Below are 12,507 nucleotides of genomic sequence, written 5' to 3' on the forward strand. Positions count from 1 at the left end.
GTGCTGCCCAGGGAGGACCTGGGCAGCGTCCTCAGGGAGAGTGAAACCGGTGTTCTATTTTGCTAGCTGCCAGAATGCAATGTACCAGAAACAGAATGGCCTTTAAAAAGGGGGATTTAATAAGTTGCTAGTTTACAGTTCTAAGGCCAAGAAAATGTCCCAGTTAAAGCAAGTCTACCAGAATGTCCAAAGTAAAGCATCAACAAGTGGTTACCTTTACTCAAGAAAGGCTGATGAAGTTCAGGGTTTCTCTCATCACTGGAAAGGCACATGGCAAGTATGGCGGCATCCGCTGGCTTTCTCTCCAGGCTCCTTGTTTCATGAAGCTCCCCCAGGCGTGTTCTCCTTCTTCATCTCCAAAGGTCCCTGGCTGGTGGACTCGGTGCTTCTCTCAGCCTCATGTCTCTGCTCGGTTCTGCCGTGACTTTCTTGTGGCTCTAAAAGGGACTTTCTCCAAAATGTTTCCTCTTTTGAAGGATTCCAGTAAGCAACCCCACCTTCAATGGGTGGAGACACACCTCCATGGAAATCATCTCATGAAAAGTTACCACCCATGTAGGTGGGTCACATCTCCCTGGAAACAATCAGAAAGCTCCCAGCTAGCAATATTGAATGAAGATTAAAGGGCATGGCATTCCCGGGGTCCACCACAAGTTCAAACTGGCATAACTGGTGATTCCACCATTTTTGGAGGAGGCAGAGGCACATGAGGGTATGACAATGAGGGTGAGGTGAGCAAAGGAAAGCACAGGAGCATGTGGCCAGGCTCAAGGATTAGCCACGACGCTCCAGTTCAGAGGACCAAAGAGGAGCATATGCTCCTGGCCAATTCACGAAAAGATATTACTGGAGTTGTTTCCTGGGTCCTTGGCTGCGTGAGAACGAATTCAAGGACACAGCTTCCCGCATTGATTCTTGGGTCCTTGGCCGTGCCATGAGAAAGAATCTAAGAGCACAGCACAGACCAAGAAAGCAAGTAAAAGAATTTCTTGAGTATCCATAGGAAAGAGGGGTGTGCAGGCGCTCCGGCAATGGGAGAAGCGTGCTGAACTGTGCTGGGGGCTGCCCTTCACATGGGCTGCTGCTGGTCTGGGTGCTTTTCCATTCCCCTCCTCACCTCCCCCCCTTGGAGACCTCTCACCCTGTGATGGGCCTTCCCACCCTGCTGGTTTCTGACAGGTGGGGCTGGGATTCTCTGCAGCTGCAGGGAGCCGTTGATCTTGCAGTTACTCTGGGGCCCTCAGCCAGCCTTCCTCAGCCCCTATGCTGCCCTGCCTCACCCTCACCCAGAGGCTCAGATCTACCAACCTGTAGCAACTGGTGACATTTACTAGATCATTCCTTCTATCGTGTGTCCATCTTTCCATCATCCACCTGTCTTTCAATTATCTGAACATTTTTGTGTAAGTTGTATACATCCTGCTCCTTCAAACTTAACGCTTCCAGGTGCATTTGCTGAGAATGAGGCCGCTCACCATGTAACCACCCTCAGTGCAATGAGCAAGTTCAAGAAATTATCATTGATGAGAAGCTTACAGTCTATATTCCAATTTTTTCATATGTTCCAATAATGTCCTTTGGAGCCTTTTCTCCTCCATTATTTGATCTGGTCCAAGGTCATGTGTCTGCACTTAATTGTTACTGTCTCTGTAATCTCTCACTCTTTTCTTAACGGTGGAGATATATAAAAATAAACGTTCCCATCTCAGCTCCTCCCAAGCACACGATTCAGCAGATTAGCCACATTCACAACGTGGTCAACCCTCGCCACCCCCCAGCCACCCCCCATGACCAGAGCTTTCCCCTCACCCCAAACAGAAACCCTCAGCCGTTGTGCAGTACTTCCCCCTTCTCTCTCTCCCCACCCCTGGGAACCTGTAATCTACTTGCTGTCTCTGAATTTGTAGGCAGACGTTTAAAGAAAGCACTTCCTTCCTGATAAATATTTCCATGCCCACAGGCAGATACACGCAGATGGGGATTTTCATGTGCCTCTCACATCCCATATTTCCTCAGTACAAAGGCCACATCTTTTTGCATTTAAGCATTTCTGAATCAGGAAGTTTCTTACAATTGAGAGTTACTTTTTTCTCCTAAAGGAGCAGTCATTTGATCCGCAGTGTCTCCCAACCAAGGAAAAATCATAGAAACGCAGAAACCCTTTTAGCAGAGCACTTACCTGGAGGCCTTCCTGGAGGAGGTAGCCACCATGGCTCCTCCACCTTCTGAGAAGGAGCTGGGGAGCTGTGGTCAAGCCCATCCTCACAGGGCTCTCACGAGCCAAAAAGAGAGGGCAGATTTTTCCTGTGAGACTCTCAGGCTTGGTGCCGTCCCCACAGCGGCACCGTGACTTTTGTGGGCTCCTTGGCCTTCCTGGGCCCTTCCTCCAGAAAGACATCTTAAAATCATATTTTAGTCCCGATAAATCCCAGAGTGATTTGAACAGTGAATAAAGAAGTATTTGTGAATGGCAAGAAAGGGGGAGAATTCCACTTCCTGATAGTCAACCAAATCAAGAGGCCGAGCCCTCAACCTTGGGGTTTGTTCTTATGAAACTTACCCCCACAAGGGATAGGTCAAGCCTACTTAAAATTAGGCCTAAGAGTTACCCCCAAGGAAATCTCTTTTGTTGCTCAGATGTGCCTCTCTCTTCAGCCAGCACAACAAGCAAACTCACCACCCTCCCCCTCTCTACGTGGGACATGACTCCCAGGGGTGTGGACCTTCCTGGCAACGTGGGGCAGAAATCCTAGAATGAGCTGGGACTCAGCAGCAAGGGATTGAGAAAACCTTCTTTACTGAAAGGGGGAACAGAGAAATGAGACAAAATAGAGTGTCAGTGGTTGAGAGATTTCAAACAGAGTTGAGAGGTTGTCCTGGAGGTTATTCGTAAGCATTTTATAGATATCCCCTTTTTAGGTAAGGTGTATTCGGCTAGAGGGAAGTGCCTGAAACTGTAGAGCTGTGTTCAGCAGCCATGTTTCTTGAAGATGATTGTATAATGATACAGCTTTCCCAATGGGACTGTGTAATTGTGAAAACCTTGTGTTTGATTCTCCTTTTATCTATGGTATGGACAGATGAGTAAAACATATGGATTAAAAATTTTAAAGTAAATAAAATAATATTTTAACAAATGTTAAAATTTTTAAAATATATATATGGGATAGATGAAAAAAACTAGTGGTTAATGAGAGGGAGGGGTAAGGGGTATGGTATGTATGAGTTTTTTCTTTTTAATTCTTTTTCTGGAGTGATGCAAATGTTCTAAAAAATGATCATGGTGATAAATATGCAACTATGTGATGATATTGTGAGCCACTGATTGTACACCAAGTATGGAATGTTCGTATGTTAAGAATGTATGCATTTGTTCAATTCCCAGTGCCTGCCCATGCAAAAAAAAAAAAAAAGAATGTATGCATTTGTATGTTGTTGTACCAATAAAAATTTTAAAAAAATAATATTTTAGGGTTGCATGGGTATAAAGACAGATATAATGCTAGCTGGATTGTAATCATTTTTTTTCTTCAGATCTTTAAAGAAATTAAAACATTTTTATGGGTTCCTAAACTGTCTTGCGCAGATAGGGCCTGTTGGAGCCTGTGGTGGGAGTTCTGGGGAAATCCATTTCGATAAATGGAGACGGGTGGCTGAGGAGTGAGGGTTTGCTGTCGCTGGGGGCCCCTGAGCAGGAGCTGGGTGGGGTGGGGGAGTAAGGGTGGAGGTGGTGAGCCTTGACGTTTCTTCCAGGCTGGAGAGGGGCCGACCTTGGGGTTTGTAAGCCCTTCCCCATATCCCCCAGCCCCTGCTGTACCCAGGGATGTGCTGTCTGGAATGAGGTGAAAGTCAGGGCTCTCGGGAGGCCGGCGACAGGGGCCGCTGTGGCTCACTTAAGTAACCCAAAGGGCGGGTCCTGGAAGGTTCCGAACAAGCTGTCAGAGGGCCGAGAAAAGGCCTGAGAGGAGACCAGGCCCAGGCAGCCCCGGAGGTTTTTGTTTGTTTTTGCTCTTGTTGTAACATTTTTTATGATGAGATATATACCAAAAAGCGACGAATTTCAAGGCACATTTTAACAAGTAGCTTTAAAACAAGTTTCAAAGTGTGGTGTGGGTCACAGTTCTACTGTTTCAGGGGTTTCCTTTGAAGATACTGGAGACTCAGAACCATCAGTGCAGTGATTCTGCATTCACACTCATTTGTTAAATCCTGTCTTCTCCGATACAACTCCTCTTTCTCCTTTGATCGTTCTCTTACTCTTGAAGGATATTTGGGCAATGGCCATTCTGACTCCTCCCCAAGGCTTTTTTATTTTAATTATTTTTTAATTTTGTGATGTCAGTGTATATGCAGTGCACAGTACCTGGGCGAAGGCAGGCGAAGTCTGCGTGCAGAGAGGCCAGCCCCATGGGCAGCTCGGCCAGGGCCAAAGTCAGGGTGGTGGCCATGGACCCTGGGCATTCCTTGTCCCATCTCCAGATGCTGTGGCCTTCTGGATGGTGGCGCAGGACCGAGACGGTGACTCTCTAACCTACGGCATTAGTGGCCCCAACGCCTACTTCTTCGCCGTCACCGCAGCCACTGGGGAAGTGAGGCTGGCCAGTCTCCTGGACTATGAGGTAAAGGAACCGGGGAGGGTCCCCCAACACAGAGGGACACGGGGAGGCCCAGGAACTAGGACCCTGTGGTGGGCACCCTGCTTGCGCTCCCGCCCCCCGTGACTCACCCCCCGGCCCTTCTCTCTGCCCCCTGCAGACCCTCTACTTGTTCAACGTCACCATCTCTGTGAAGGACGGTTACAACAACCCAGTAAGCTGGGACAAGGGGGAGGCGAAGGTGGTCCAGGGGTTGGGAGAGCAGGGCACAGGGGCTGCTCCTGAGGGGGGCTCGCCCCACCTCGGGCAAGCACAAAGAGCATCAGGAAACAAAGAAATGTGTGTCTGTTTTTATCAAACTTATCCTTGTCCATTGCTTTTGTCATGCAATTTGATCAGGATTTTTTTTTTTTTTTTTTTTTTTTTTAAAGGAAAGACAGAGAGAAAGAAGGAAGGAAGGGAGGAAGAAAGGGAAACATCTTTTAAACATTTTCTTGTTTTATTGTATTTTGTTTCTCCGTTTTTGTTACATGGGCTGGGGCCGGGAATCGAACCGAGGTCCTCCGGCATAGCAGGCAAGCACTTTGCCCGCTGAGCCACCGCGGCCCGCCCAGGATTTTAATATATATATCCTAGCTCCTCTGAGATCATCACTTTCAGCTCCTCACCCTGAATATTTTGGTGTCTACACTCACCATCTCTAAATGACCTGCTCAGGCTATACTGTGTCTTGATTACCTGGTTTAAGTTATCATCTGTGGAAGTTAAGGGTTTTGTCTCTAACGTATTCCCCAAACCCGGTTGATTTAAACCCCAGTTTTAATTACTCGGATATCCATGAATACCTTCCCTTTGCAGACATTTCAAACAGTGCTGATCAAGCTGAAGTCCCCTTCATCAGCCCTCCCCACCCCACCCCTGAAGCAGCCACTTTTACTTGCTCTGTGTTTATGATCACGTGTGCATCCAGGGAAGGAAGACGGTATTTTTTCATGCATTTCCTGGAACCGGAATGCGATTCGACTGCACCTAGTGTCTCGAACCTGCCTCGGCCATGCAGCAAGTCAGTCTTGAAAGCTTTCCATGTCTGCACACACGAGCACCACTCCTTCCTTTTCATGGCTGCACCCAGCTTTGGGGAGGACCGTGGTTTTTAGCGCTTCCCCTCTGGCAGACACTTTGGCTAGTCACAGCTTTAGCTGATGGCACACAAAGCTAAAAATGGAGGTTCTTGTAATAGGGCAGGTGCGTTTTGGATTTTTTTTTTTTAAAGACCTTATGATGTCTGCAACTTACTCTCAAATGGTTCTGTGTATATACAGGGAGAGCGAACCCACCTGTGACAAAATGTTAGCAGTCGATGAATCTGAATGAAGGGGGTTCAGGAGTTGGTTTTGCACCAACCTGGCAACTTTTCTGGAGTTTGATGTTACATCAAATAAAAAGTCACCCCCAACCTGGCCTGACTGTCCTCCTGAGTAGCTGGGCCCCGTGGCGCTCCTGCCCACTCTCACCCTCCTTGTTTTCTCACCTGGGTTTTCTACTTGCAGGTGCAAAAGGTTATGCAGGTAATAGTGGAGGACAGAAATGACAACGCACCCGTCTTCCAGAACACCGGCTTCTCCACCAGCATCAACGAGGTAACATCTGTGTTAAAGGTTGGGGGCGGGGGCCGTGGGGTTGGAACCATCCCAAGAGCTCTTCTCCGCACAGGAAAGACCAGGAACAGCCAGCAGGAGACCAGGGGTTGGGAACAGCACCTCCTAGAAGGGGCAGCTGCAAGAATCCCATCCAGGGGGATGTAACTCCATCCACACTGTTTACGCAATAGGTCAGACTGGACTAGAATTCTTTCAGTTATAAAAGAAAAAAAAAGGAATTGATTTTCTCATAGTATCTGAAGAATTTAAAGATAAGCTGGCTTCAGGCATGGCTGGATCTAGGTACCCAAAGCATGTCATCAAGAAGGGGTTCTCTCTCCACCTCTCAACCCTGTTTCTCTTGACTGCATCCTGGGGGTGGGAGGAGATTCTTCCATGCGGTGATGAACCACATCCCATCAAGCCTGACGCTTCAACAGAAAGAGACAGTCTCTTTCTCAGTGATTCCTGCCAAAGCCCCAGGGCTGACTTTCAATGGACCATCTGGGATCACCAGTCCATCTTCGAACAAATTGAGGGTTACAGAATGCTCTGATTGGGGAAGTCTGCGTGCTGGGCCTTCCCCCCTAGCAACGAGGGTCAGCACAGTTTAGACAACATGGGACACGCCCTCCTGTACCTTCATTACCACGTGGCTTCCAGGACTTGCAACGTGGGGGATCCGGCACTAGGCCAGAAATGAGCCCAGTGAGGTACAGACAATTCTTTGACAGGTTCTGACTTGGGCACCTGCCATGTGCCAGGTGCTGTCCCAGGCACAAAGGTCGGCAGTGAGCAAGGCAGCTTTAGTCACCACGCCTGATAGCTCCTATTCTATTGAAGAAAACAGACAATACTTAACAAAACGTAAAATAAGAGATTATTTCAGACGCTGTTGAGTTCTATTAACACGAAGCAGGGTAAAGTGGAAGAGAACAATGGGACAGCGATGGCTTTGGCAGGGTGGCCAACAGAGGTGTCTCCAAGACGGCAACATGTGAGCAGAAGAAGGGGCCAGAGCTGGGAAGCTCCAAGGAAATGGTGTCCCAGGTGGGGCATCAGCACATGCAAAGGCCCTGTGGTTGGGGATGAGCTTGGAGAATGAGGTGGAGGAGGAGGTGAGGTCAGAGAGGTGGGCAGTGGCCTGACTGCTGGAAGGCCAGGGAATTCTGGTGTGTACTCTGGGGAGAATGGGAAACCATCATTGGAGAGTTTTAGGAGCAAGAGTAACGTGATCAGATTCATGATTTAAGATCTTCTCGGTCTCCAGGTGGATGTAGTGAGGATGTGGGCAGGAATGACAAGAGGCAAAGGCATCCCCAGAGAATCTTCTAGCTCTGCCAGGTGTAGTTCCCACGGATTCCATGAAACTGGTCTAGCAGGCCAGGGGCACAGTGGGGCTGGGTTTTGGGGTGCTCTCTCATCTGAGTCCCAAGGGGCTCTGCAGATCAAAAACCAGGCTGTGGCTAGGCTAAGGCTACTTAAAATTATGCCTAAGAGTCACCCCAGAGAACCTCCTTTGTTGCTCAGATGTGGCCTCTCTCCTCAAGCCAACTCGGCAGGTGAACTCACTGCCTCCCCAACCCCCAACGTGGAACATGACTCCCAGGGGTGTAATTCTCCCTGGCAACAGGGGACAGGACTCCTGGGATGAGCTGGGGCCTGGCATCATGGGATTGAGAAAGCCTTTTCGACAGAAGTGGGAAGAGAGAAATGAGACAAAATAAAGTGGCCATGGCAGAGGGATTTCAGAGTTGAGAGGTTATCCTGGAGGTTATTCTTATGCATTATATAGATATTCGCTTTTTAGTTTATGGTGTACTGGTGTGGCTGGAAGGAAATACCTGACACCGTTGAGTTGTGTTCCAGGCTTGATTCTTAAAGATGATGGTATAACAATATATGAAATATAACATATAAAATAGAACGTTTACAATGTGACTGTGTGATTGTGAGAACCTTGTGTCTGACGCTTCTTTTATCCAGGGTATGGACGGATGAGTAAAAAATATGGATAAAAAATAAATAATAGGGGGACCAAAGGGTAAAATAAATTGGGTAGATGGTAGTCAGTGAGAGGGAGGGGTAAGGGATATGGAATGTATGAGTTTTTCCTTTTTATTTCTTTTTCTGGAGTGATGCCAGATAAAAAAAAAATGATCACAGTGATGAATACACAACTATGTGATGATATTGTGAGCCATTGGTTGTATACCATGTATGGACTGTATGTGTGCAAAGATGTGTCAATAAGAAGAAAAAAAAAAAAGAAGCCAGGCTGTGTGGGGAGAGGAGGAGCGAGGACCCTGTCCCCTCCATGACAGCCGCCTCCAGAGGCTCAGCCCAGGCATGGAAGGAAAGGGCGAGGCTTGTGGACTCCCCCTTGTTTCAAGCCTTCTCAGGAGGGGAAATTACGTACTAGGGAGATGGATTTGAACCCAGAGGTGATGCGTTCCTCCTTGCAGACCCTGCCAGTTGGCTCCCTGGTGTTCTCCGTGCTGGCCATAGACAAGGACACAGGATCTGCGGGCGTGGTGAAGTACTTCCTAGAGGAGGTGAGTGCGTGGGAGCCAAAGTGCAGGAGTGAGTGGCAGGAGAGAGTGTGTGCCCAGATCGCTCCGCCTCGCCACCAGGGGGCAGCATCGCCCCAGGCAACCCACAGTGTCCTGACGAGTTGGGGTGAGGATGGCAGTTCTACAGGAGGTCCGGCTCTGGCTCCTTCCTATCCCCCCAATCTTCTTCTGACCCCTCTGAGTTGCTTATGGAGGGTGCCTGCTGCAGACCGGACCCTTTTTCTTCCCATCCATTGGTCTATGCTCTTGACAAAAGCTAGTGTCACCCCTTCCATTGGCTGATACGCAATTAGCTTCACAGAAGAGGAGATGGAGGGTCAGAGAGGCTCCAGGCCTTGCCCAAGGTCACACAGATAATAAGCAGGTGTCTGAACCCAGTTCTCGTAATGACAAAGTTTGCTAATTATGGCTCTCCATTATTGAGCCCCCAATATGTGTCTGGTATCTGAGATAACATCCTCAACCCCACTTCCCCGAGGTGGAAAACAAGGCGCAGAGAGGTCTGCCAACCATCAAGGCAGAGTGGGGATTGGAACCGGAGTCTCTCAGAGCAGGGGTCCTGGGGGGGTGGGGGACGGGGCTGTCCTGCAGAGGCTTGCCCTGATGAGGCCCTGCACAGGTCATCCCGAACACGGGGAACAACCAACACCTCTTTGGGATCCTGGCCAACGGCTCCATCGTGCTGACTGGCAGCCTCAGCTACAACAACAAGAGCGCCTTCTATCAGCTGAAGCTGAAGGCTTGTGTGAGTGGGGCGGCCGCGGGGGGTGGGGCGGGGGCAGGGCTCCCAGGGCCCTGGCTCACAGGAGGCCCCGCCTTCCCCCAGGACTCGGGGGGCCTATACAACGGCGAGGTCACCACCCAGTGCTCGTCCCCTGTTTTCCTGTCCGTCTCCGTGAACGACCAGCCCGACCTGGATCCCCAGTTTGTCAGGGACTTTTACTCGGCCTCTGTGGCTGAGGATGCAGCCAAGGTGCATGCATGGGGGGTGGGGGACCTGGAGGGGTTGGGGTGGGGACGGGAGGTGGGTGAAAGGGTCTGTGTACCAAATGCACCTCCTTCCAGGGAACCTCGGTGATCAAGGTGGAGGCAGTGGATGGAGACAAAGGCATTAATGACCCCGTGACCTACAGGATCTCCAGTGAGAGCGAGGGGGTTCCCGGGCTGGGGGCCTGGGCCAGGGATGGGGTGGGAGTCTCTGTTGGAGCCAGTGGCAGCAGCTGCTCTGCCTGCCTCCTTGCCAGACTCCACAAGGCCTGGCTGGTTTGACATCCGGGCAGACGGGGTCATTGAGGTCAGGGGTTCCCTGGACCGTGAGCAGCTCCTGGAGGAGGATGAGGAGGTGCATTTGCAGGTCACGGTGAGTGAGACCTCCATTGTCCCCTTTGGACCTTCGCCCTCTAACCTCTGACCTTTGATCTCCGCTGTTGTCTGAGTGCTGGTTCTCTCTGCCCCCCCGGCCTCTACTCTGTCCTCAGGCCACCGAGATGCACCCCAACATCTATGGGCAGGAGGCCAAGGTTAGCACATGGGTCACACTGAGAGTGACAGATGTCAACGACCACAAACCCGAGTTTTACAACTGCACCCTCCCGGCCTGCAACTTCACCCCCCAAGAAGCCCAAGTCAACTTCACTGGCTCTGTGGATGAGCATGCTTCCGCCCATATCCCCATCGAGGGCCTCAGCCTGGTGGCCTATGACCCAGACAAGGCAGGCACAAGGGATGGAGTGGGTGGTGACTAGAGTGAGATGGACGTGGCGATGGCTGGGGGGAGGGAAGTGGGTAGGGGGTGGCAGAGCACGGCCACTCAGTGGATGGTGTGGGAGGAACACCGGTGTGGACCTCTGGGACTGGGTGTGGTGCAGGCTCATGAACAGTGGAGGAAGTTGGGTGTCGTTGGGTGATAAGTGTTGGGTGGTGTTTAGAGATGTTGGATGATGTTGAGTTGGTGGAAAATCAGTGGTATCACACAGAAAGGCACTGTGGAGCTGAGGTTGGTGTGGATGTTGGGTGATGATGAGTGAAGTGCAATCTTCAGTGGTGTTGAGTAGAGGGCGGTGATGGCTGGTTTGCGTGCTATTGGGAGATCCGTGATTTGAGGTGGTACTGGGTGTTGTGGGAGGCTGGGGAGTGTTGAGTACGGGGTGGTCTATGTGAGTGTTAAATTGGAGGGCCCACTTCAGGGGAAGTTGATGGTGAGAGGTGGGTAATTTGGATGGTGCTGAATGATGAATAACCAAGGATGGTATTTGGCAGTATTTGATGATATTGAGTTGATACGACATGTCGGATGGAGGATGGTATTGGGTAGTGTTGGGTCAGCAGGGTTGAGTTGGTGGGTGATGTTGTTTAGTGGGTGTTTGGGGGAGATATTAGGCTGGTAGACAGTGTTGAGTTGATGGTTAGTGTTGAGTGGAGGGTCATGTGGGTAACGGGGAGCTGTGGGTGTTGGATGGTATTTGGTGTCAATATTGGGTGATGAGTGATGGGTACTGATAGTGGTACTCTGTGGAACTGAGTTGTGGGTGTGCAGGCTGGGGCTCACGGTTCCTGGGGAAGTCCCCCTCTGAGGAGCCCACGTTTGCAGGGCCTGGTGACCAGCCCAGCCTCCCGGGACCCCTTTCCTGCTTAGTCTTCTGAGTGCACCTTTCTTATGAGCCTCAGGAGACAGGGCTTCCCGAGGCAGGAACCTGAGCCAGAGATTGGAGGAAAGATGCAGTCGGGTGCGATGCAGGGGCTTGGGGTCCCTCCAAGTTTAAGTCCCTACTTAAACAGCCCCCCTTTCCAGGGCATCAACGGCACCTTCCTCCTGTCCCTGCGGGGCCCTGACGCCTTGGCGTTCAGTGTCTCCCCCGAGCGGGCAGCGGGCTCCACTGAAGTGCAGGTGCTGGTGAGGGCGTCTGCACTGGTGGACTATGAGAAGCAGACGGTGATGCTGGTGGAGGTGAGGGGGGACTCCGGGCTCCGGGGAGGGCAGGCCACAGGGTCCCTCGCCCCGGGGTGCTGCCTCTTCCCCTCCTGTCCTCAGGTCGTGGCCACTGACTCGGTCAGCGGGAACACCTCTGTTGCCGTGGTGACCATCCACGTGAGGGACATTAACGACCACAGGCCTATGTTCCCAAAGAGCTTGTACGTCCTCACTGTGGCAGAGCACAGTGCAAACGGCACTGTGGTCACCGACGCCATCCACGTGCGTGATGAGGGACCTGGCGGGGCCAGCTGGGTGGGAGACACCGAAAGGGGCAGGCCCGGGATCCACGGGCAACCCCCACCCCCCAGGGTCTCTGTATTATGCAGTGCCCTTGGGTCTCAGCCAGCATGTGTGTGTGAGTGTGTGTGCATGAGGTGGGCGGGTGAGTGTGTGTATGCAAGTGTGCATGCGGGGGCAAATCACGTGTGCGCGCGAGTGTGCTGCATGTGTGTGGGTGTGCATAAGTGTGGGGGTGTGGGTGAGTGCGTATGCGAGGGTGGTAGTGTGGGGTGGTGGTAGGATGTGTTGTGTGAGTGTGTGCATGCAACCGTGTATACAAGGGTGGGTTGTGCATGAGTGATTGGGTGCACGAGTGTGTTGCATGTGTGGGAGGTATGAGTGTGCTCACACATGAGGGTGTGAGGCTGGGCAGATGTGAGTGTGTGTGCAGGGGTGGCATGTGTGTGTGAATGTGGGTTGGGTGTGCATGAGTGTGTGCAGGGGTG

At 51.1% G+C, this 12,507-nt stretch overlaps 1 protein-coding gene across 3 annotated transcripts in view; it reads left to right on the forward strand.

The window, feature by feature from the left end:
• CDHR2 (cadherin related family member 2) overlaps positions 1–12,507 on the forward strand; it is a 55,298-nt gene that overhangs the window by 25,963 nt on the left and 16,828 nt on the right. For all 3 annotated transcript variants that reach the window (XM_077137720.1, XM_077137721.1, XM_077137722.1), the window contains exons 4-14: positions 4,480–4,619; positions 4,756–4,809; positions 6,146–6,235; positions 8,701–8,790; positions 9,428–9,553; positions 9,635–9,781; positions 9,874–9,949; positions 10,053–10,168; positions 10,287–10,520; positions 11,600–11,755; positions 11,840–12,001. In XM_077137720.1, the coding sequence (XP_076993835.1) occupies positions 4,480–4,619; positions 4,756–4,809; positions 6,146–6,235; positions 8,701–8,790; positions 9,428–9,553; positions 9,635–9,781; positions 9,874–9,949; positions 10,053–10,168; positions 10,287–10,520; positions 11,600–11,755; positions 11,840–12,001 (1,391 nt within the window). The remainder of the gene's footprint in view (positions 1–4,479; positions 4,620–4,755; positions 4,810–6,145; positions 6,236–8,700; positions 8,791–9,427; positions 9,554–9,634; positions 9,782–9,873; positions 9,950–10,052; positions 10,169–10,286; positions 10,521–11,599; positions 11,756–11,839; positions 12,002–12,507) is intronic.

Source organism: Tamandua tetradactyla, chromosome 20 (genome assembly GCF_023851605.1).
Source record: "Tamandua tetradactyla isolate mTamTet1 chromosome 20, mTamTet1.pri, whole genome shotgun sequence".
NCBI classification, from domain to species: Eukaryota; Metazoa; Chordata; class Mammalia; order Pilosa; family Myrmecophagidae; genus Tamandua; species Tamandua tetradactyla.